Source organism: Rhamphochromis sp. 'chilingali' (genome assembly GCF_963969265.1).
Source record: "Rhamphochromis sp. 'chilingali' genome assembly, chromosome: 2".
NCBI lineage: Eukaryota > Metazoa > Chordata > Actinopteri > Cichliformes > Cichlidae > Rhamphochromis > Rhamphochromis sp. 'chilingali'.
In genome coordinates, this window is record NC_137930.1 from 3,362,480 (window position 1) to 3,388,010 (window position 25,531).

The 25,531-nt window shown below is 42.4% G+C and overlaps 1 protein-coding gene across 3 annotated transcripts; it reads left to right on the forward strand.

Annotated features, from left to right (window-relative positions):
* The first annotated feature begins 8,620 nt into the window (after window positions 1-8,620).
* Window positions 8,621-22,167, forward strand: meak7 (MTOR associated protein, eak-7 homolog). Of its 3 annotated transcripts, XM_080871900.1 has the most exons (10): window positions 8,638-8,689; window positions 10,187-10,301; window positions 11,059-11,211; window positions 11,487-11,750; window positions 11,828-11,972; window positions 12,073-12,284; window positions 16,031-16,217; window positions 18,370-18,488; window positions 19,333-19,512; window positions 21,387-22,167. In XM_080871900.1, exons 3-10 carry the CDS (start codon window positions 11,065-11,067, stop codon window positions 21,510-21,512), a joined length of 1,380 nt encoding a protein of 459 aa, XP_080728026.1. In that variant the 5' UTR covers window positions 8,638-8,689; window positions 10,187-10,301; window positions 11,059-11,064; the 3' UTR covers window positions 21,513-22,167. The 3 variants fall into 3 exon arrangements, with proteins under 3 accessions (XP_080728025.1, XP_080728026.1, XP_080728027.1); XM_080871899.1 differs by lacking the exon at window positions 10,187-10,301 and having other exon boundaries at window positions 8,621-8,689; XM_080871901.1 differs by lacking the exons at window positions 8,638-8,689; window positions 10,187-10,301 and adding an exon at window positions 10,843-10,946.
* The last annotated feature ends 3,364 nt before the right edge of the window (window positions 22,168-25,531 follow it).

Genomic DNA, 25,531 nt, shown 5'->3' on the forward strand with positions numbered 1-25,531 from the left:
CAGATTTGAAGTTTAATTTTTCGCTGTACCAACTCCGGAAGACGATCAAAGCAGCCAAACGTGAGTACAGGGACAGGGTGGAGCAACAGTTTGACAACCCTCGGAGTATGTGGCAGGGACTAAACACGATCACAGACTTTAGAGGGAAAACCAGCACACCGCAGACCACGGCCTCTCTGTGTGAGGATCTAAACGTATTCTACGCTAGATTCAACACAGCGAACACCATGAGACCGGACAGTGTGCGCACCGCGGATGACGTCAGTGCGCACACTGTGTCTGAGGAGGATGTGCGGAAGTGCTTCGGGAAGGTGAACACACGCAAAGCTACTGGTCCGGACGGGATTCCCGGCCGCGTCCTCAGGTCATGCGCGGCTCAGCTGGCTGGAGTGTTCACGCACATCTTCAACCTTTCCCTCTCTCTGTCTGTAGTCCCAGCCTGCTTCAAAATGGCCACCATCGTCCCTGTACCCAAATCCTCCACCATCTCCTCATTGAACGACTGGCGACCTGTAGCCCTGACCCCCATCGTAAGTAAATGCTTCGAGAAGCTGGTCAGGGACTTCATCTGCTCTGCACTACCCGACTCACTGGACCCTCTACAGTTTGCATACCGCCACAACAGGTCCACTGATGATGCCATAGCCCTGACACTACACACTGCCCTGTCACACCTGGAGAAGAGAGACACGTATGTGAGGATGCTGTTTGTAGATTACAGCTCAGCATTCAATACCATCGTTCCCTCGAAGCTGGACAGGAAACTGCAGGATCTAGGACTGAGCAGCTCCCTCTGCAGCTGGATCCTTAGCTTCCTGTCTGACAGACGCCAGGTGGTCAGACTGGGCAGCATCACCTCATCCCCCATCACACTGAACACTGGTGCTCCACAGGGGTGTGTACTGAGCCCTCTCCTGTACTCACTCTACACCTACGACTGCACAGCCACTAACAGCTCCAACATCATTGTGAAGTTTGCGGACGACACTACAGTGGTGGGTCTTATCACCAACAGTGATGAGACAGCTTACAGGGAGGAGGTCAGCGCCCTGACCCACTGGTGTCAAGACAACCATCTCACCCTCAACGTCGCAAAGACAAAGGAGTTGATAGTGGACTTCCGGAGGTGCAGAGAAGTACACACCCCCATCACCATCAACGGCGCTGCTGTGGAGAGAGTGAGCAGCTTCCGGTTCCTTGGTGTACATCTGGCTGAGGATCTTACGTGGTCAGTACACACAAACAAAACAGTGAAGAAGGCGCAGCAGCGCCTCTTCTTTCTCAGGAGACTGAAAAGATTCGGCATGAGCCCCCGCATCCTCAGGACCTTCTATCACTGTGCCATTGAGAGCATCCTCACTGGATGCATCACCACCTGGTACGGCAACAGCACCGCCTACAACTGTAAAGCTCTCCAGCGAGTAGTGCGGTGCTCTGAACGGATAATTGGAGGTGAGCTTCCCTCCCTCCAAGACATCTACAGGAAGCGGTGCCTGAGGAAAGCGGGGAGGATCATCAAGGACTCCAGTCACCCCAGCCATAAACTGTTCAGACTGCTTCCATCAGGAAGGAGGTTCTGCAGCATCCGGTCCCGTACCAGCAGACTGAGAGACAGCTTCTTCCACCAGGCCATCAGACTGCTGAACACGTCATAGACACCTCAGCTTCACTACTGGAACTTTAACATTATGCACTCCATACTGTATATAAATGCCACTTGTTTTGCACATATTCAACTCTGTATATTTTATATATTTTATTATTATTATTATTATTATTATTATTATTATTATTTATTTATTTATTTTTACTATTTAATTTGTAAAAATGTGTATACACACACACACACACACACACACACACACACGTAGGAAAATATTTAGTATACACATCCAGAAATGCATACACTATTATATATTGTACATATATTTATTAGTTTCAGGTTGGCCATTCTTGTATTTTGCTCGTTTGTGTTGTTGTGTTTGCACATCTCTGTTGCTTGTGGGGCTCGCACACAAGAATTTCACTCGCATGTGCTGTGCCAGTGTGCCTGCACATGTGATGTGACAATAAAAGTGATTTGATTTGATTTGATTTGATTTGTAGAAAGACGTTTTCTTCCCACGCAGTGAACAGCAGACGCTAATGTTTTTGTCACTTTTTAAACAATAAACTTAAAGTAATATAAGTACATCCACACTTTAAACGCTGCATGGTCGTATTCTCTCCTGCACTCCATATTATCCATTGGTGATCTGCACACGTCTGTTACCATGGACGTTGCACGCTCGTACGTCACTGTCATGAGACACTCTCACAAACAAAATCACGACGGTTTAGTAACGCAGCATGCTTACGGAAATGTACTGGAGTGTAACAGTAATCTAATTACTTTTTTGCAATAGTAATCCCTTACATTACTCGTTACTTGAAAGAAGTAATCAGATTACAGTTACGCATTACTGCCCATCTCTGCTTGGGTGCATGAGTAGTGTATCTGGAAAGTATCTTTGGCACAAGAGTTTGGGGTTCAAATCCTGACCAGGGCACACATCTAATAAGAGTCTTTAGGATGAAGCATACCGGTTTGGACGCTGCCGGGATTAAAAAGGTCTGTGTCGGTTTTTGAGTAAGTAAGATGTATTGATGAGAAGCAGGCAGTTGGAATGAGTATATGCAATGTGGATGGATGGATAATTTTTCAATACTGAATAGATAATGCTACATCTTTTAGGATGCATCACGCAGCTGGGAAAACAATCTCCATGCTGCCTAATGTCGGCCTGGTCGGATCGTGCAGACAGGGACAGAGTTGTCGCTTGACACATGAGTGTAGTGTACATGAATGCTCACCATTTTCAGGTGCATTAAAATGCTTACCTGTGTGGAAAATGTTGGCGTTTCAATGCACTGTTTAAATACGTTGTGCAGGTAACTTTCTTGTATATTTCCCAATCTGTTGTGCGTAGGCTGATCAGATTCCCCCAAAAAAGAAAAGAAAAAGAAAAAAGAAATGGGTGCAAACACGATGTTTATGTGGGACAACATCGGACATGTCAGCAATGCTAGCATGCTATGCTAACATAAAGATAAACTAAAGTATGGTCTTTATACGCTCCTGTATTCTCTTTTATTTCAGTTCTTCCAGCTGCGTTTCTGTCTGGTAATCATCGCTGGATTTCAATATGGATGAATCCATACATTGTTGTATATTTTATAAGCCATATCTGACAATTTCAGCATTTTTTCAGCCAGCTATGATGTGCTCTGCTACTCCATGCCATTTTTTGCCTTGTGTGAAACCGTAGAGACAAAAACTGCATTTGCCAGTGTAAACTGCTGATTCATTTCTTTGTGATTGTTTCCATCTTATTTATTAAAAACTGCAAACCTGTGACTTTTGGTGACTTTCCCATTAGACCGACTGTATTGCTTCCTTTACATGCACCGGGTAAAAGCCAGAAAAGTGCACATCCTGCAGAGCTGGTGAAATGTGGGACACTGTCTTGATATATGGGGGCAGGGGGACAAAGGCATAAAAATCTTGTGCAGTCCCACATAAAGAGGGACATCTGATCACCCTGGTCATGTGTTAGTCAGCATGGGTAGGTAGTTGCTTCAGTTACTCACCTGAAAGCTGAGACTAGTTTAACCTGCTTTGCATTCGCCTGTTGCTGTTTGAGTTGCCGGATCTTGTTGATAATCTGCGGTTTTTGTCCATCACATCGCTGATACCGTCGTCCTGTCTGTATGTGGTTAATTACACTCATGTATCCACATTTCTCTGTAGTTGTTTTGCTACTTCATGAAAATAATTCTTCTTCTCTTTTAGCTTTTTTCGTCTTTAGTTTTAGAAACTACTGGAATCGTGTGAATCCCCCTCGCTTTCCAGAGTAAAGAAGTTGAAGGCCGTTTGGTGACTCTGGGCTCATAGCTAGTCTTGTAGGATGAAAAATTACAGCCAATTTGCACACTGCTTATGTAACATAGTAGAGTACTGGACCTAGTTACACCTGTGTTTGACAAGGTCAGTTCATCTACACGAGCAAGCGCAGAAGAGCGGATAAATTTGAGAAATTCAGTCTTTGCGAGTGTATGGTGTGTGGCTTCTTTTTTTTCTAACTTGGTAGTCAAATGATAGATTTCCCGTGCAGTCACTCGACAGTGACACTTTTACCATATAGGGACTGAGCTCAGAGGACGGGGCAGAGAGTAAAGGGAAACAAGTTCAACATGCAAAAGTCAAGCATGCGATTTTTTTTTGTCCCCTTGAAAGGTCTGCTGCCTCGTGGAACCGGTGTTCTTCTTCTTCTTCTTCTGCTTTTTCACAAGGTTAAATTTTACAGTGAAACCGGCACGCAGAAGTCGCCACATAAAAGACTCAGCAGCATCCTGATTCTCTCAGAATGAATCGAGAGCTGCAGCAGAGACCAGAATGTACCGAAATGAGGAAGCTGATTGTAATTGCAATGAGATACGATTCTTCATAAATGTGTAGGTATATTAGCCTGGTGTTAACGCAAATACTCACATAAGTGACATTTTTGCCAAGGTGTCATTTCTCTCACAGCTCTGAGCTGGCACATTGTGGTCCGTGCACACACGCACAGGAAGCTGTCAGAAACAAACCAAAATCTCATTCAAATGCTTTGGATGCAAAGCAATCAAGAAGACTGTTTGCACGGCAAACACACAGTTCCCTTTTGTGTTTAAACCTCAACAGAAAACCTCTTCAGGTGACGACTGTTTCCTGCTTGTATGAATGAAAACTTCATGGGAGCGCTGTAACTTCTGCACAAAGTACAAGCGAATCCAACAAGCGCAGAACAGCAGATAAAGTTGAGAATTTCAGTCTTTGCGAGTGTACAGTGTGTGGTTTCTTTTTTTCTAACTTGGTAGTCAAATGATAGATTTTCCGTGCAGTCACTCGACAGTGACGCTTTTACCATATAGGGACTGAGCTCAGAGGACGGGGTAGAGGGTAAAGGGAAAAGAAAAGAAGAACTAATGAGGCTCACTTCTCAAGTCTGAGCTTGCTGACAGCTGAATCAGTACAGATGAGTGAACACGCAGGCTGCCAGAGATAGCGATCAAGCCATGTTTTTCTTTTTTTTATCGGAATGTGTGCAAATATATGAACTGTGTGTTTCGCTGGTTCTGTTCGTACCTGCTTGAGGTATGAGGCGGATGAAGTATGACAAATGAGGAAACAAAACAGAAAATAAAAAGAGCCAAGATTATAAATTGTAATTGGTGTGGTTGTACCTGCAGGCCCTACAGCTCAGAGTTCACTGAAATCGCTCTTCATGTTTTAACTCCGAGCTCAGAGTGACCTGATCCAGCTGTAACTATTGGCTTTATTAAAAAGGAAAGTTTTAATCTTCAAATTGTAATGAGTCAGTGGATCAACGACCCTCTTAAGGGACAACTCCCACTAGGGTTTAAATACCAGGGACTCTCCACCATTTGGTCTAAGAACCGAAGAAGCTTCTCGGGTGAAAAGTGAAACATTTCTTCAAGAAACTTAAAGAAGTCCAGCTCCTTAGATCCAATCTTCAAAGTACAGAAACTGGGAGCTGGTTCCAAAGTAGAGGGCCGGCCTCCTAGTCTACTTTTAGACCCAACAGCAGCTTGTGGGGGACAACAACAGTCATTTTGGGGAAAATGAAAACTTCTGTCAACATATGAAAATGAAACTGTTAAAAAATAAAAGGCCACTGCTATCACACCCATCCCCTTCAGCCCAGTGAGGCCTGCTCTGTCTAGTGTCCCTCTTTGGCAGGATTGATTTGGTCCGAACCACTAACAGCCACGAGTTTACAGAGAAAGTGTACAGACTTGTTTGATACTCAGTTCAGGAGAAATGAGAAGTGCGAGCCATAAACTGCGACTTTATGTTCAGCTTGTTTCCTTAAACTACAACACATTCTCATCCCACGGCGTAACATCCCCTCGCATGTGATAAATGGTTGAGCGTTGGGAATAAGAATGCTCTGTAAAGTCTGACGCAGACTGAGACTTCCTGACTTAAACAGGTCGTACTGAAACAAATGAGTACATGAAGTGATTTTGCTTAAGCAAATCACTTTTTCTTTTTCTTTTTTTTTATTAAATGCGTCATTGTTTGTATTATCCTTTCATGACCCAGGCCTACAATGTCTCCTGATCCTGCATCACATTAAATGTCTGTATATTATATTTCATATATTTCTATAAGAATCAATCACAAAAACACTTTTAGGTCCAAGAAGATATTTCTGAAAACTTTCCAAAAGACAGTTATTCCTGCAGCTTTTCTGTCTGTGTTTGTGCTTCTGTTATGCATATAAGAGTACATATATGCGTACATGAGCATGCATATAAGAGTACACAATCTTTACGGCCTTTGCACAGTTTAAGGTAGTATTTCTCTTTGCAGATTGCTGCCTTAAATAGCTGCTGTATAAATTCTAAACAAGACTTGGACTTTGCCACTGTTCCCTTTATTAGAGGATTATTTAGAGAACTCTGTCTGCACTGTTGTGTTGAAACACAATAAAGAATGACGCAATACACATGTTGTAAGCCCTACTTGATCAATCAGCTGCAGCTACAGGGGGTATAATACAGTTTTTGGTTTCCCCTGTAGAAACATGGATCATGTCGTCCAAAGATTATTTGAATTTATAATTAATACTTATATGTTTATTTGTAAGAGTCTTCCTGACTGAAGTTCACCTCAAAATCAAACTTCTCTTTCCAAACATCATGACTGTAAAAAGATCCACAGACCCCGTTAACTTTGAAGTACAAACTGTTTTCTTTCTGCTGAACTGCGCCCGCCTAGAAAGAAGCTCGCCCTCATAGACATTACACAAATAGGCGTCTCCCTCGGCTGAGCTGTAATGTGAGCTTGTTACATGCTTCCTTTGATTGGTCGATGTAGAGACTAGAAAGCAAATACTTCCTACTTGAAACTGCTCACACCAAGGGTTTTGGATTTTTTTTCCTGTTCTTGAGAAACCCAGACACAGTTTCTGGAGAAAGACTCGCTGCTGAGTTTTCCCAAATGTGTTTTTGCAACTTTAAACACTTTATGGCAGGTGCCGTTAAGTTCCACTACAGTCAACAGAAGTTCACACTGTGAATGTGTGTGGGTAGGTCTTTACTATGAAGTAGAGCAATGCAGAATCAAGCAGACATGAGAGCAAACTTGCAGAAAGACTAAAAATCTGGAAGGTGTGGTTCTAGGACTAAGCAAAAGCCTAGAGGCAGTGAGGTTCAAATTCAGATGGAGGCAGGTGGAGGTCCACCAGAAAATGTGCCTAAGAAGCACTTTAATTCATTTTGCTGAGCTTCAGAAGAGTGATGATAACTCCATTTAGTATTCGTGCTACCAAAACTTCACTGAGTCATTCAGGTTTATGACCCAGTTATCTGTGGCTTTATTGCAGTGGATGCACTCCGGGGTTGGTCTTCTAACTCTCAGGTTCTTCTTATACTGCACTCTCTGCTTTGCCACCATATCCTGTTTATGTGACGCAAGCAGATGGCAATGCGTCACCTTCATATTCAAAAGCCCTCATTACAATGCGACACATCCAACTCCGAGCACTCACACAGCAAATCTTATGCCCTTAAAAGGCATTTTTCCAACTGCCTGCTGTTTCTGCAGAGGACCTTCCCGTCTGTCTTTAGTTACTCTCGTGGCCCCTCTACTGGCGAAAGAGGGGACGGGAGCATGAAAACAATACAAGCTCTTTATGAGGGCTGTACTGTGTATGAGTCACACATTCAGGTTTGAGACAAAAGTACGAAAACTGGACAATAAATTACTATTTGTTTCAGTTTTTCAGGAAGAGGGAAACTACAGAAACTGCAGAATGAGTTTTCTTTTTTTAAAAAAATATATCCTTGAGACCTTTGTATCATTTTCTTTGTGGGTATTTTGAGAGTTTAGAGTCTCTTTGTAGTTGTTTTTCTTCTTCCTGTGGTTCTTTTTTGTCTTTATGGGATTGATTATCAATTTTAATAGTTGTTTTGTGTCTTGTCATCGAGCTGTGTTACTTCATGTATATTCTAAAAACCAGGAGCCCTCTGATGTGACGGGCCCCAGGATCTGAGTGTGCTGAAAGAAATGAGATATGATGCAAGCCGATTTATGTGGTATTACAAAGTCTTTCCTTTCATTTGATAAAGTCACATTCACAGTAATCTCCTGCCTATGAAATTATGACGTTTTTTCAAGGATAAATATGGCCTTCATTGGATATTTTTTTTAAAACTCCACACATGGTTTTTCATACAAATTTTACACTTTATCACTTCATATGCACATATGACAAATGCCTGCTAAAAATAAATGTTTCAATATTATTATACCATGTCACTTTATGTAAATATTAAAAAATGATGTACGTCGTACAAATTGCTCGAATAGTATTTATAGTATACCATTTATTTTTGAGTATATAGTATTATCTATCTGATAATCATGTTCAGAAATATTGTATGAATACAACTGGTATTCCGGTATTTCAGTATTGTACCTGAGACGCTTTGAACGCGCCCAGGCTGCTCACGCGCATTGTTTCCGCCCCCTCCCTGGAGCGCGTGGACATTTCGTTCTTTCATTGGCTGTTGCTCCTGCAAGACCCGGAAGTGTTGCTGTCACAGGATGGAAAGCTTTTAGCAGCTTTTTCATTCAAAGGTTTGCGCCTCACGGACACATTTACTGTTATTGTCGGAGACCGCGGTGCATAAAATCTGTCTTCGCTAATCAAACACGACGTTTTCGGCGAAGGATAATCATGAAGCAGTGCTGGGCTCTGTTACTTTAACCCCAGCATTCATCCAGGTGTCAGCTAACCGCTGATGAAAAGTAGCCTGGCTAGCTTCGTTTTAAACGCTAAATCACCTCTGTGTGTATCTTTAGAATAGCCAAGGACGCCTCTAATCATCGGGTGGAAAAACTTTCCTGTCAATGCAATGATAAAGAGTAATTTTGTCCTCCTTCCCGGGTGCACCTGCGATTCCTGAGTCCAAACAAAGATGGCCGCGTCCACAGAAAGAAGTTAAAACTGTCGCAGGTTACTCGGTGAAGCTGCTGTTTTTTATTCTCGGATGGTTGGATGAGTTTTTCGGGAATCTAGAAACGCCTTCAGAAAGACAAAGATTTTAAACGTGTTTTCAGGCATCAGCAGCTGATTAAGACAGAAAGAAAACACATGTAGGGCCATCCGTCCATGTGTGCTGGACTACATTATAAAAACTAGCGTTTCTGCTGTTGTGTCCTTTCCATTCATATTAATCGGAGGGGCATAATATACAGGCCACTATGGAGTCACCACTAAATGATAAAGCTTAATCAGCACTGGGAGTGCAACGTATTCACTGAGCCAGTTAGTGAGCCCACAGTGGCGCTTTCACATCTGCCTAACCAGGAGAGATCTCAGGAGACGCTGCTGTAGTGAAGCAGCTGAACCTAATGTTTTATTAATCAGACAATTAAGTTCATCATAAAGCATCTAAATGCTGCTGCTCATTGTGTCCCAAAGCCCTGCAAACCGGGTCCAGACATGCCTGTCACATGTGTCGATGTTCACCGTTCAGAGGTCATCCTGGTTAAGATAAGATAAGATAAGATAACCTTTATTAGTCCCACACGTGGGAAATTTGTTTTGTCACAGCAGGAAGTGGACAGTGCAAAAGTTATGAGGCAAAAATTAGAATACAATAAGAATAAATACAGTACACAACTGTACAGAATAGAATAAAATAAAATACTATATACAGTAGAATAAAATAAAATAAATATACAATAAGATAAAAATAGAATACGAATGCTATATACAACTGAGTAAAAATACAACGATGACAGAAAGGATTATTGCACTTAGTATTATTGCATATGTATGGATGTGTGTGCTTGTTCAGTTAAAGTCTTTATTATGGAGTCTGACAGCAGTGGGGAGGAAAGACCTGCGAAATCTCTCCGTCCCACACCGTGGGTGCCGCAGTCTCCCACTGAAGGAGCTGCTCAGTGCTGTCACAGTCTGCTGCATGGGGTGGGAGATGTTGTCCAACAGGGATGACAGCTTAGCCGCCGTTCTCCTGTCACTCACCACCTCCACTGGGTCCAGAGGGCATCCTAGAACAGAGCTGGCCCTTCGGATCACCCTGTTCAGTCTCTTCCTGTCCCCAGCAGAGATGCTGCCGCCCCAGCAGACCACGCCATAAAAGATAGCAGAAGCCACAACAGAGTCATAGAAGGTCTTCAGGAGTGGGCCCTCCACCCCAAACGACCTGAGTCTCCGCAGCAGGTACAGCCTGCTCTGCCCTTTCCTGTAGAGGGCGTCTGAGTTATGAGTCCAGTCCAGTCTGTTGTTCAGATGAACACCAAGGTACCTGTAGCTGTCCACAGCCTCAATGTCCATACCTTGGATGTCCATACCTTAGAAAGAACTAGGAACTTGCCCAGTCCCCTCCCACCTAACTTGGTAGTCTGCCCCCTTTTATGATGCCTCTGAAGACTGAGCCCATAAATTCTTCAGAAAGTGTTTAATCAGGTGGCTTCATAAGGGAGCAGAGTATGATTTTCCCTTAGACTTCTATGCAACCAGAAGTCTTTTTGCAACCATGGGAGTCGCCCCTGCCGCCTTTGCAGGTGCACATTTGCTTCACTATTTAGGCTTAGCTACATTTTTGTCTTTGGTACAGTATGTATTCTTCTTAATTTCTAAACTTGATTAATTTGCTCAGCTCACAGGAGGTTTAAAAAATTTATCATCGAATTCTTTTCATTTTAGCTTCTTTAAGCGAGCCCATAAACTCATCACCTGGTTTCGCTTCTTCGACTTTTAGCCCTGTGACTGCCTGGCGACCTGTCAGGGTGTACCCCGCCTCTCGCCCAGTGGTTAAAAAAATAGCCGTTGCTCCTCTTTTCATTGATATCGATTTATCTTTAGGTTGGTTCAAATGTAATATTGCTTTGCTTTTCTTTGAATTGGATTCGATTGCCTGGCAGTACGTACACACAATGATGATTTCCATTCTGCTGTACTTTGTGTGTGACTGCAGAACATCATGGGTAACGCTGAGAGTGTGGTGGTGCAGAAGCGGCTGGCCCGTTTCCGTCCCGAGGAGCGACCCGTGGTTGAGGGGGTTTTTGACAAGCTCCAGGGTGGTGCTGGGGGCGCCGCAGGGAAGACCATAACGCTGGAGATGCTGCAGGTGTGACTGTGGAAGCAGTACTAAATGTTTTCAAAATAAGACTTAAAAGTGTGTCAGCAGGTGGAACAGGTAAAAGCCTGAATAATAGTTTCTATGTAACATCACGACTTCATTACATCAGGTTTCACATGTTTTAAGAAGTCCAGTTTTCCATTTGTACATCTTTAAACTTTTCCTATCAGGCAGGATTTGTTTTTGTGACTATGATGCTTTGACTACTTGGTGTAGAGGTGCTTTCTGTCACCGGGTTTCTTTAAACATTTTTTTTCTCCCAGTCATCAGTGGGCAGCGTGGCACCAGGCTCGATGGTGAGGAGGGTCTACCGGTGCATGTCCAGCATCGACCCTGGACTGGCAGCTCCAGCAGCCACGGGGAAGGCCGGATACGCCGGCCCCTCTGGAGTCAGCCGAGAGCAGTTGATCGTCTTCCTTGCAGACACTCTGCGGGGAACTGCAGAAGAACGTGCCCCCCTCGTCATGGCCATGTCCCAGCATGCGGCAGGGGCGGCAGCGGTTGTCACATGTGAGCAGGTGCTGGAGGTGAGTAGAGTGTAGTGTTGGTTTCTGCAGCATTTGTTGTCTGTGCTTCTTACAGCACTCCTGCTCTTTCACTAAAGTTCCTCCAGGACCTGGTCTCTGCTGTAGTTCAGATTTTGGTCCACAGAGGACGCCTGCAGGGCTGGAAGCCAGAGAGGATGGGTGACATCTCCCTGGGTGTAAAACTCCTGGCAGAGCAGATGTGCTCTGAGCTCAAACCATCAGGTAGAGCTGATTTGGAAGTTCTTGAATATTTTAGAAACTCTGACTTCTACTTCTCTGACTTAATCTACTTTAAATCTACTACTTCCCCTTTTCTCATTAGATGAGGGGGATTGTGATGTTTCCTGTCTGGAAGACTGGATCTTCAGGGTACAGCAGGTATCACAGTACCTGGAGCTGCTGGTAGCTGAGGGACTGAGTGTGTCTTTGAGCAACCGGCCAGCCCCGACGCTGCTGCCCCCCTGCAGGGAGACGCCTTGGAATGAACTGAAGTGTCTACTGGACATCCCCACCCTCATGTTTCTGGCTCCACAGGTCAGTATATACCAGCATATTTTTGCTTTTTTATGGAGTCAAAAAAACCAAAAAACTTTCAGACACCCTGAAACATTTTGGTGTTACACTTCTGTTTTTGCCTGCTTAATGAGAACTTAGTTGTGTTACTGCAGTGCGAACAGCAAACATATAAACTGTATTCAGGTGCTCTAGTTTTTAGAAACGCAGCGATCCAGCCGATTCTAGTTCCAACATGAGACCTACACCTTGACATCAGTTATCTGGTGCTGCTTCAGATGTCTCATACCTGTGTGACATTAATAAGCTGTTTCTCGGTGTGAAGACGACAAATCTTTCCTTTATTTGAATAGAATAGAATAGAATAGAATAGCCTTTTATTGCACATGTATGTACACAGTACATGTACAACGAAGTGTAATGCTGTAGCTACACTTGCAGTCTATGTATGTATGTTCAGTAAGTAGGTCTTTTTACTGGCTGCACCTGATGTGGTCTGTACAGGTGGGTGCCAAGCAGTGTTGGCCAAGTTACTTGAAAAAAGTAATCAGTAACTAATTACTGATTATTTCCCCCAAAAGTAATCCTGTTACTTTACTGATTACTTGTTTTAGAAAGAAATTAGTTACTTAGTTACTTTTTAAAAACACGATTTACAACCTGAAGAGGTGATAAAGCGATAGATCTTTCAGCCCAATTCTACTTTTTCTGCATAATCCATCATACAAAATGTAATCAAATGGAAAAGTCACTTTATAAAACTTGTTTTATTGGTTTTAATCTTTTAATTTTATGCATCAAGCAAACATTTAATCATATGCAACATTCTCTGACTGGAAGAAATTAGTTTAACATTTAAACCTATTTTCTGCACATTCCAGCACATAAAATAAAATAGTTTTTTGTGTTTACACTCACAGCAGAAAATAAATAAAATCAAAGACTCAGCGGTCCTGTTGCTCTATTTTCACCTGTTTAGCAGGAGTGGGGCAGGCGGAGGTTTGCCCTGGTGCAGGTGTGCCGCAGCCGTCATGTCAGTGGGAGGATCCGCGAGTTTCTCTGTGAGTTTCCCATTACGTCGTAGCTACTCGGTGCTTGCTCGGACGTTTAGGGGTTTTTTTTCGCTGTAAAAAGAAGTTTTCTTCCCACGCAGTGAACAGCGGACACTAATGTTTTTGTCACTTTTTACAGAATCAAACTCAAAGTAAGGTCAGTACTTCCACGCCTTAAACGCTGCACGCTCTGCCGCACTCGATATATGATCCATTGTTGATCTGCACACAGCTGTTGTCACGAACGTCGCGCTCGCTTACATCATTGTGAGGAGACACTCTCGCAAACGAAATCACGGTTTTAGTAACGCAGTAACGCAGCGTAATCCCTTACTTTACTCATTACTTGAAAAAAGTAATCAGATTATAGTAACGCGTTACTGCCCATCTCTGGTGCCAAGTAAGAGCAACACCAAGACATTATTCTCTCATTTTAGGATTTTTGTCATCCTAAATCAGCAAACTCATATCAAATGTAGCCAAGTCAAATTAACGTTCACAAGGCTCCAACTATCCAAAGATGTTTCTCCAAACTTTCATTTTTCTCAAGTTGCTTTTGTCAGTTGGATAATTAACTCTTGAAACTTTGCTGACTTGAATAACACAGGTCTGCAACCAAAAAAACAGAGCAAAGGCTCGAGCGAACTGTGAAACTAAACACTCTTTAATGGCCAATCTTTACCTGGTTAATCCTCTCGTCTTAATTCAGTTCAATTCAATTTTATTTACACAGCACCAAATCACAACAACAGTCACCTCAAGGTGCTTTATATTGTAAAGTAGACGCTACAATAATACAGAGAAAACCCAACAATCATATGAGCCCCTATGAGCAAGCACTTTGGCGACAGTGGGAAGGAAAAACTCCCTTTTAACAGGAAGAAACCTCCAGCAGAACCAGGCTCAGGGAGGGGCGGGGCCATCTGCCATTTGGGTCGATTTCTTTATCAGTCTCCTCTTAGACGAGACTGATAAAAAAAGTTACAAAATGTTATTGTTAGTGTGTCATGACAGCTTTTAGAGATCGAATCGGATCGCTGTTTTTGCCATAGACTTCCATTAAGGTTTTGCAGTCACATGACCGCTAATCATGTAACGTTAACTTGCCTGTTTGCATCTAAGACGCTGTAAGGTCAAGTCACGCAGGGCTTGAGACCGAGCCACCGACCAGGAGCGAGTGTTTGCAGACATGCTGGCATCTTCCATATTTTGCTGTAATGTTGTTCTTCATGTTAGTAAAACGGGAAAAACATTCAAGTAGTAAGTTTAGAGACCAAGACAAGCAAATAGCTCTGACATTTGGCTTCTTCCTTTTTATTCTCTTAAGTCTTTTACAAGCTGTTTTTCTGTTGATCGGAGAAGGAATTACTTGATTAAATATTGCAACTCTAATATGAGTCTCTGGTATATTTATGAAAGCTCAGGGTGCTTTCATGTTCAAACAAGGAAAAGCCTTCTTTAAACCATTAAAACAGAAAGTAGCTGCCTACATAGTGTTCCTTGTAATTAACCAGAATCTGTAATCAGAATCAATGAATCGACTAACTATTGCAACACATTTATCACCACCAGCCTATCAGAATTTGCTCAGATGTCTTGTATTGTTTTACTGCTTTTACTGATATTGATCAGAGGTAAACATGTAGCTTTAACACTTACGACCCATATGGAAAAGATATATATAAATCTTATGAAGTTTGTATCTGTCTTGTATGAAACTTGTATGAAAAGCATACAAGAGTGAAAACAGATATAAGATCCCTTGAAAAATTATATAAATGAAACTTGTATGTTTTGGATACTTACTAAAACAATATATGAACGCTTTCATGAGTAAATCATAGAAGCCTTATATGATTCACTATATGAAGTAGGCCACATCTGAGTCTTTTCCATATGGGGGGTTCAAACAGAGATCGATGCAGGTGAAAGAGGCCTGTGTGCAGAGGCAAAATCACAAAAGGTGCATCACTGTCCAAATGTTTACAATAAAAGATGTACTCGCTGAATGTGTGTTGTTCTGGCCGTGCAGAATGGAGAGATTGTGGCTTGCAGCTTTCTCAAGAACTGCTCGCCTGCTCACGAGTGAGCGATTGAAGTAGTTTGTCACAGGAAACCAAAGACAAAAGCAAGTGTGTGAACCTGTGTCTCTGAGAACTTGTTTGAGCTTCAGACAATCAAAGATATGAAATGTTGTAAAAGAAATTCGATCAACTCTCATGTTCGCACGCCTTCTGAAGGGCCTGTTTGAGGGCTAAGACTTGGTTTTAACTTCTAGGTAGAGTTAATTTTAGGTTAGGGAGAGGCTGGGAGTGCATTAATTTAAATGAATGTGCCAAGCAACCATGCTTTTGTATTTATATACTCTACTACAAACAGAGTGGAGCGGGCAGTAGTTGCTGTCTTTGAGTGGGGTTGGTCAGTGGGTTTGGCACAGCATTTACTCGTCTTTCCAGCAGCGCACATGCAGAGTGCGGTGAGAGCTGCGAAGAATAGGGGGAGTGTTAGTGGGATAACAAGAACTAAAAGCACTGAGTCATGCAAAGTGGCGAAACAAGACATTCAGTGATCTGAGTAACAAGAGGGGAACAGGTTCTCCGTCACCTTTCAGACTCCCGATCCACCTCCTCTGTTGTAGTGTGATTTTTATTATAACAGCAAATCATTCATCAGATGTCACACATATTCTTCCACACGTCACTTTAATCTCACCAGCTGCCAGATGGCTACAGCGCCCCCTGGAGGCTTGTGTTTTCCACTCGGCTGCACGGGGAGAGCTTTACCAGGATGGTGGCCGGCCTGATGAAGCAGGGGCCCACCCTGCTGCTTATCAGAGACACCAAGGGGCAGGTCTTTGGGGGCTTCGCCTCCCACACCTGGGAGGTCAAACCTCAGTTTCAGGGTAAGTATGCCACAGACTAGTGCTCCCACTGCAAAAGAGCTGAAGTCCACCTGTTGTGCTCATTTTTATTCTTGCACTGTATTTGGGTAGCTTTGCATGATTCACAGCTCGAAATGATCCTTCTTTAAGTGGTATTGTCTGATGCAGCCGCTCAGGGAGAATTTAACAGTGTGGTGATTTGGGAGTTTCTGTAATCAGAATCATATAAAAGGACAGATGCATATATGGTTTGCCACGATGTTACTTCATTAATGTCATTTTTTTCTCCAAGCTTTCCTGTTTCCTCTAAAATGTAAAAAAAAGGCCACAAAGTGAATATTTTAATATTTTATTCTAACATTTAGCCAAGTGAAATAAATCATTCTGATTGTGGTCCTACAAGAAGGGACCGCACAAATCACAGTGACCTGTTTTTGAGAGCTGCTGGCACTGTTGTAAAACCAAGTAATACATCCAGATTTAAAAGAAAAATCAGTGAGTGTTTAACTTCGCGGGTTCGAGTCTGTTGCACAGGCTTGAGTGGCCGAACAGGAAGTTACTTTTTTTAAAAGAAAACTAAAAGTTCTTTGATGCTGTGGTTTAGACACGATTCACATGAAACAAGCCACACATAAAAACTTTGTTTCTAGCTGAATTTCTTCATCTTTCTGAAGCCCCTGTTCTCTAGTCTAGAATAGAATAGAATATATTAGAATCGATACTTTATTGTCATTCAGAGCATACACCAGTTAGTGCATATTAAGCGTGATTTAGATATCTGTGGAAGATCTACATCGTGACTTAATAAGATGTAACCCCTCTTAGCCCACACCACAACTTTCCACACCATCCAGCCAGAAGGCATGATGTCGATTTCTCTGTCAAGTATATTTCATTCATTAGAATTACGTTTCAGTGCACTGACTCACCTGATTTTGCAGGTCTTTGCTCCCCACTGCTGTCACACTCCACAACAAAGACTTCACAGCTGACCAAACACACACAACAGTGTTATTGCCGTATGTGCAATAACACTAGGTGCAATTCTTTTTTAACAACGTTGTATTTTACTCAGTTGTATATAGTATTTTATTTTATTCTATTCTATTGTGTACAGTATCTTATTCTTATTCATATCATCTCATCCTATTCCAGTGGGTTTTTTTATTTTTGCTATGTAACTTTGCACTGTTCACTTACTGCTGTAACAAAACAAATTTCTCATGTGTGGTGAAGCTTATCTCATCTCATCTTAACTGGACTGATACAATATTTGAAAAAAACACAGCAAATCTAAAAATTATAAAACGTTAAAAAAAAGCACCTAAGATAATTTTTACAAATATTTATACATATTTTGTTATATTCCTTTAATATTTTATATGTAAATATATCAAACACATCTCTGCTGGCGTGTGGATTTTAGCATCAAAATGACAATGTGGATTAAATGGATGCATAACTTTCTCTCTGGTAAAACCATTGGTGCTGTATCAAACAACGGGCCGTATTACTTGTCATCAGTAAAACAGCTCCAGAAGGCACCAACATTACAGAAATTATTTCTTTAGTCTGCATTTTAAATGTTGTGGATTTGGGCAGTCTGTGGGCCTCGACTCATTTTGAAGTCTGCATTAACGAGAGGAGCTGCAGTTCTTCTGCATTGGCTTCATTTTTCTGACCCAGAAGCTGCTGCTCGTTTGGAGCAAAGAGCTCTTAATAAATCGCTGCGTTACTGTTTATGCTTCTGAGCCGTGGCTGCGTTTTAAACGCAAACCTCTTTGCTATTCATCCTTTGCAGAACTTTTTTTCTGTGCATATCTTGAGACATCTGTAAATGTCAAATCACTGAAGCATCATTTGGTTTTTCTCTAAGGTGCTCCACAGCAGTACGTAATCGGATGAGATTTACAGCTCAGTAAAAGATTAACCACAAGAAAGAAAGTGTGTCGGCTCTAATAGATACAAATATGTCAGGCAGCAGGTAGAGACTCATCTGAAAACACGGATGAAATGAAACACTGAGGAAGTAACGCCACTGCTTTGAATACTGTGGGCTGTCCCTTGACTTTCCTCTCACATCTTCATAATTTGTATATTTGTGTGTGTGTGTGTGTGTGTGTGTGTGTGTGTGTGTGTGTGTGTGTGTGTGTGTGTGTGTGCGCGCGCGCAGGTGACTCCAGATGCTTCCTGTTCACTGTGAGCCCCAAACTGAGAGTTTATACAGCAACAGGATACAACCAACACTTCATGTACCTCAATCAGAACCAGCAGACCATGCCCAACGGACTGGTGAGACCACACTCGTTCAGCTGGAGAGAACTTATTAATGTTCCTCAGGGCCTGTGCTCATCACAGATATCCTCACACATGACCTCTTACTTTTACCAGAGCCTTAATATCTTTAGAGAAGCTGTATGTGATTTAGGGAACATAGCAGACTGTGTGAAAGTGAATCTTAAAAAGCTTTGTTTTTTACCCTTTTATCTAAGAATTCTCCTGAGGTGTGTGCTGAGCATGTTGGTTATCTCTGACCTGATGGTAGCAGTGTTGGCTCACTGATCCAACAGCTACACTCAGTGATATCAGTGTCACCTGTTGTTGTCACAGTGCAATGATGGTGTAGTATCTGTGCTTCAGGTGTAATGTAGAGCTGCGCTGTCTTTGACATTTGAGGGTCTACAGATGATAGTAAACAGAAATCTGCCAATTATGACTCGAATAATTGGACAGCAGAATTAAAAAGAGTAAAAGTTTCGATTTTGTCCAGAATCAGAAGAGTTTCAACAGAAAGTCCCACAGAAGTGCAGGAATATCTCATCATCATCTCAGCGGTGCAGTAAGCAGGCTGTAATACTCAGGAGCATGTGGCTCTGTACCTCATACAGCAGCTATGTTCAGCCTGACCTGACAAACTAAGCACATCTTCTGATCATTTAGAAATCATTTGAACATTTCATACTTTCACCTGCTGGTTAGATTTCAGCATAGAAAAGTACTCGGTTGGTTTCCTGAACACAGCGGCTAAAGAGACGATATTTATTTATTTGCCCCTGAGTGGCCCCCGAAAATGATTTGTTTTGTGTGACCTGCTTGTGTTAACTGACATAAAGATGTGTTGTCTGGTGTTCATCAGGGGATGGGCGGTCAGCACGGCTATTTCGGCCTGTGGCTGGATAGTGACTTTGGCCGCGGTCATAGCCGGGCACGACCCAAGTGCACCACGTATGGCAGCCCTCAGCTCTCTGGAGACGAAGACTTCACCCTGGACTCCATGGAAGTGTGGGCTGTGGGAAAACCCCCAGAGCCCGAGGAGGTCAGAGTACTTGTTCAAATTCTTCTATAAACTCGGCAAAATAAAGACCCGTGCTGACCTAGAGTCAGAAGGTTTACACTGGGTGTTAGTCGGTGTACCTGGAGCCAACAATGTGTGGCTGTCTGAACACAAACAGCCAAACAACATCTCCGTCAAACGTTGAGTTTAAAACCAAAGAAATACATGTTTGCATTTTGTGTGATTTGGGCCTTAACTAAAGTTTCTCTTTAGAGCCCATTTTTAGTGTTTGCAGCTTTTATGTCTAATCAAAAGAAAATTGCTGGGATAGTCGAGCAGGGCGACATGAACAAAAATATTTATCATGATATACATTTGAAAATTTGCGATAACGACATAACTGACGATATAATTGACACGAGACAAAATACTTTACAACTCCTCAACTTTATTAGTGCAAAAAAAAACCCCATCAATGTATTTTCACTTAAACAAGCAGCAGTTTTTTATGTCCATTAAAGTTATATAAAATTTCACAGTGCAAATGCAAATTCCTCGCTGACAGTTTAACCAAAAGGCATTTCCAGTGGGAACTGGCCGACACATCCTCAGCATAACCATGTATAATATCCACAAAACTTAAAAAGAGGTTAAACACACACAATATGGTAACATTATGTTGAAGCACAGTACGTATCGCTCCGCCTACGATAGCCGTAATGCTCCGACAATCCATCAAGCGGTGCGGCTTCGTAGCTCAGCAAAGTCGTACTGAAACATCTGACAGATTTTCGAGCGCCGTGCACATAAAATCGTTTCCAGGTCAGTAACACAACCAGAGTTCATACACAAGGCGCACGGGATTATAAGGGGCTCTGTCGACTTTCAGAAAGTCGACAGAGACACACACACTCGGATGCTCCAGAGAGGACAAAGAGGAAACATGCATTATTCCTTCAAAGTTCCTGACTAACAGACAGAATCTCCTCTTTAGTATCCCTGCATACAATATTGTGCAAAAGTCTTGAGCCACCCCTCATTTCTTCATATTTTATTTCCAAGGAGCAATTCCTTTTAAATTCAAAGGACTCCCGAGCAATCGTTCTCCAGGCTTTTTGAAGCTCTTTCAAATGTTTTCTTTGAACATTGGCGGCTTTTTCTGTCCACTCCCTGTACCTGATCATTTTCACAGTTATTCTTTAGATTTCTTTCAAATTAAATGCTTAAATTACATTTTTAGACACTTTGCCACTAGCAGCCTGTCATAAAACACATCATTTGTTCCCATTACTTCTGTTGAATCTACAAGTAATACCAAAGATAGCACAGTTTGACAGAAATAAAATAATATTGTGCAGCAACAAGGTGATACCCAAACAGCTGTTAGTCAGGTGGCTTTGTCATAAACACGGGCCTCTTTTAGGTCTCTCTTATTCTTATTTCTGCCACGCCCACCACTGTAACCAACAGTCTCTGTGTCACAACACAGCTCAGCCTTACATGTAAATGTATGCAAAGACCTCCCATCAAAACATCCCCCTAAATAACCTTTAGGGATCAGTAACTCTGCAGGTTTAGCAGACAGACCAGTTTATCGCCCAGTGTGCTAGTACTCCACAAATCTCACTTTATGTTACTTTCCTAAATTATTTTTCAAGGTAATTAATATGCACAGAGCACTAACTTTTTGTGCAGTTGTATATTGCATTAATAATATATGAAAGTACAACATTTCACACAGCAGAATTTGTCTAATGGCAAACTCACACTGAGGAGATTTTGTTGCACTCTAATGCTGATCAGTGCATGCACAGAGCATGCACTGCACCACGAGAGCTGCAGTTCTTCTGCATGAACCTGCTGTTTCCTTTAAAAACTGTGTTTTTATTTTCTGTACCTATTATTTTGCTTTACAGGGTGAGGAGGGCGGAGCTAAGAAGAGCATCCTGGATGTGGATCCAGAGGCCCAGGCCCTGATGGAGATCACAGGGAAGACCATGCACAGTCAGGGCCTCAGAGAACCAGAGGATGACCAGGAGTGACTGTAAACACACCCAGCTATATATCGCTTCCATTCATGCCCCCCCCAGTCTACCCAGTTACTAATTCATGTGGATTAAGCTTAAAGGTGGTCTGCACAGTGTGGTTTGTCACCAGTGTGCAGGTTTCAGGCCTGCTTTACATCAGTGAGAGCACGATGGACGTGTTCACATTTGAGCTGCACTGGAGTGAATTCATTTCATCACTATTAAAAAACACAGAGTGAAGAATCAGACTGAAGAGACGTAGCTTGGAGGAATAATTCAGGGAATTTACAACACTGGCGATCACAGCTTCTTTTTCCTTCCTTTTTCCTTCCAGTAAAGTTCATGAAGACAAGAAACAGAAACTTTGATTACCTGTCTTACAAACTGGACACATTCCTGGATTTACTATTCCTTACCAGTTAGCACAAAGTCCAAATCCTGACTTGGATTCTGGGCAGATAAGCTGAGTAATTAACAGCTTAAACAAAGACTGTGGAATGCTGCATCACAGCAGGCCTGTAGCGTCTGTGCAGATGTGATACTGTGAATTTCATCTTTTAAGTCGCGTGTGATTTTATGCTTCAGTGTTTTAGACAGATGAGCAGGTCTGTGGTTGATCAGCAAGAGGATCAATAAATCTCTATTTAATCTGTATTATATTACTTATAAAGTGAAATATTTCAAGCCTTTTTTTATGCTTTACTTTTGATTTTTTTGGTGTTATTTTCCTTCTTCCTCATATGAACAGCAGAGTGAGCTGATCCAGAGAAGCTGCAGCACTTTACTTGTTGCACTAACTGGCTGTTATTCATTTAAAAGGCTGTTTTTGCAGCAGTTTACAGCAGCAGCTGCTCTGCTCCGGTGTGAAAGGTGAAGCAGTGTGTGAAGATGGGTGCTGCTCGCTACTTTAAATGCTTCCATGGTTGATTCTTCGACTGTATTTAAAAGATAGATGTAGCTGAAGTGTGTTAACCTTGCATTCTGTCTGATGGCCGGGCAGGGTAAAGTCTCAGAATGACGTCTGCAGACTGTAGAGGGAAAACATCCTCCAGCTCCCTGGATCTGTGTCCTTACTAAACACTTCCGATGTGTATTTATTGTCTCAGTCACTAGTTTGAGCCCCTAATAAATAAAGCACAGTCATGGTTCCCAATAAGCTCGCAAGGAATAATAAAGTACGGTGCACTCTACCATGTGACTAAGATGCTTCTTCAGAGGTTGCCACTTGGCAGACATCTATAAATTTTAGTCCCAGGACTGTCGGGATAGTCAGTTATTGCGACCACACCACAAGTAGGTTTATGGGTGCAGCTTGCTATCCAAGAATTAGCTGATAGCTTATCTTTCCACCCACAGTTGGCAGCAGACAAAGGCTTTGAGGCTTCAAAGTTCAGACTCACCATTGGAGCCATCTTCGAGGGGCCACGAGAGGATCAGCAGAGAGTTTTCGGCATTTCCATTCTGGCTTCTTTTATCAGTCCTGTGGGCGGAGCTTGTTAGTTCTGCTCACAGACTTCATTCATGTGCTGCAGAATAAGGCGAGCGTTGTAAATGTTCAGGTTGTCTAAAGATGGAGCAAAACTAGAAGTGACACGTGTCCTGCAATGTCATGCTTGTGATGTCAGCTGCAACCAAAATGATTGCAGGTTTGAGCCGATATCGCCTGAAGTCGCCCGTTTACAAGACGCGCTAGCTTCTCTTTGGCACAGTGCAAGGAAGTGGTGACATATCATCCATCTTCCATCATCCATATTTAGGCAGTGCTGCAGACCTTTGATTGAGCAGCTCTGGCACTGACTCGTTCTGTGGTTACGCTGATAAAGATCAGGATTGCAGAGTCCAGGAAACCTTTTCTTCACGTCGCCGCCAGCTCATTGAGCTGAGGTGGTGTAAACTGAGAGACTATTGGGATCTCTACATCAGGCCCACAAGACAAATGAGCCACTGACTGAGCTCAGCTGTTTGTTAAGCGAGCCAGTTAATTCACACCCGCTTAACTGAATTGACATTCCCAAAAAATGGCTGGGTCTTACCATCAGCAGCCAGACATCTGGCTCAGTTGTAGACACAGGCCTCTTTTAGGCCTCTCTTATTTTTGCCACACCCCACAATTGTAACCACAGTCTAGTGTGTCACAGCTCAGCCTTACATGTAAATGTAGGCAAATGCTTCCCCTAAAAACATCCCCCAGTATAACCTTTAGGGATCAGTAACTGAAGAACTAACAGACGTGTTGTACAGAGGTGCAGCTGATAGCCTTCCTCTGTCCCAGCACTCTGTAAATCTCACTTCACTGAACAGTTTATGGGAAACAGCCCTCAACCTTTTATTTTCAGCTCAGGACAAACACAACCTGTCTTTTCGTCGCTGTAGAGCCACTTGATCCACGAGCAGCTTTAGGAAATCCACTTCTGTTACACACCAGTCGATATGCTGTGTATATGTGTTAATATAATGTGTTCATGTGTTCAGCTGCACAAACAGGAAATCGGTAATGTTGCATTAATACGGTTGATGGATGTGAAGACACAGAAAAGCAGCTTAATGTTATTTCTTTATTAGTGACCACAGAGTTCAGTCAGCTGTTAAAAAAGTGCACGGTGCAGATTTTGTTCACTCAGCTGGAACAAATTAGACTGTGTGAGTTAGCATAGCAAGTGTTAGCAACATGAGCTCTGAAATCTGGTGTATTCATTATTTATTGGTTATTTTCTGTATGTACACTTTATTGTAGCTACTTTGACCCACTTCTCACTTTTGCTCGAATGTGACTTTATGTCCGCCGGCACGACGCACAGACGAATAACTGCTAATACAAACAGCTGATCAGTGGCTCTGTGTTCACCTCCTCCCATCTCGCCCGCTCCTCTCTCGCTATCATGCAAATTACTGAGACAAGTTACACATGCAAATCTATCAGATAATCTGACAGCACTTCAAACAGCAGCATGACGGCTCTGGGCCCATAAACATTTATGTTTATTGTATTTGTGTAAGGAAAAGATTTAAATATTATATTCCCAGAAATGAACGTAATCTGGGATCATTTCATATTTTACACTCTTTGGAATATTTTCTCCAACTTGGGCGATTAAAATGTCCCTGTAGGCTTTGTAAAATATTTGACTGTGTCGTCATATTTTCTAAAATATTCATCTTTGTAGCTTTTTCTTCTTTGTCTGGCAGAGCAGGGTTTTTATTCTCTTCATCCTGATCCGCACACATGCTGACTTTTCTATAGTTCTGATGTCACCTAGTAAACCTCAAACTTAACTTGCTATCAAAGGACATATTACATTTACTGTTTTATTCACTTAAAAGGAAATTCAGCTGTAAATAATCATTCTTTGCTCAGAAGAAGCAGCGGGAAATTTCCTCTCTGAAAATAGGCCGACTATAAATGCAGAGTAAAGGAAATGAGGCTGTGCTGCCCTTTTTAAAAAGATATTTATAAAACATTTGATGAACAAATGCTTCCAGGACGTTTCAGCGAGTGAAAATACTCATGATCCTTCTTTGGAGTTTGGAACTATGACTAACGCAGGTGAAACAAATGCCTACGACATCCCGGGTTTTTAATAATTTTTCACTCACATCCGGTGAGCAGCCACTTCGTCAGATACACCTGTTCAACTGCTTTTTAAGACGACCAATCAACCAATCACATCGCAGCAACTCAGGTGTGCTGACATGGTCAAGGTGACCAAAATGTGACATGAGTGTTGGTGCCAGATTTTTCCTCACATCCTTCTTTTATAGAGGAGGTTCACAGAGTATCACCTGAAGAAGGTAAAAGCATCCAGTGAGCGGGTGTAAACACCTTGATGTCAGATGTATGAGGAGAACGCTTTGAGCTGACTGGAAGGCAAAAATAACACCAATAAAGATTCTTTACAACCAAGATGTGCAGAAGAGCATCTCTGAATGCACAAGACACAGCAGCAGAAGACCAAACTGAGAAACCGAGACTACAGTTTGCACATTTTCAGTAAAATATTAGTACCAACTGAGCATCGTTCAAACACCACTGCCTG

What these genes read in the sequence shown, in the direction of transcription:
- meak7 (XM_080871899.1), top strand. Translation starts at nt 11,065, where the DNA reads ATGGGTAACGCTGAGAGTGTGGTGGTGCAGAAGCGGCTGGCCCGTTTC. An exon ending in TAACGCTGGAGATGCTGCAG is followed by an intron (nt 11,212 to 11,486) that starts GTGTGACTGTGG and finishes TTTTTCTCCCAG; the next exon opens with TCATCAGTGGGCAGCGTGGC. An exon ending in AACCCCCAGAGCCCGAGGAG is followed by an intron (nt 19,513 to 21,386) that starts GTCAGAGTACTT and finishes TTTGCTTTACAG; the next exon opens with GGTGAGGAGGGCGGAGCTAA.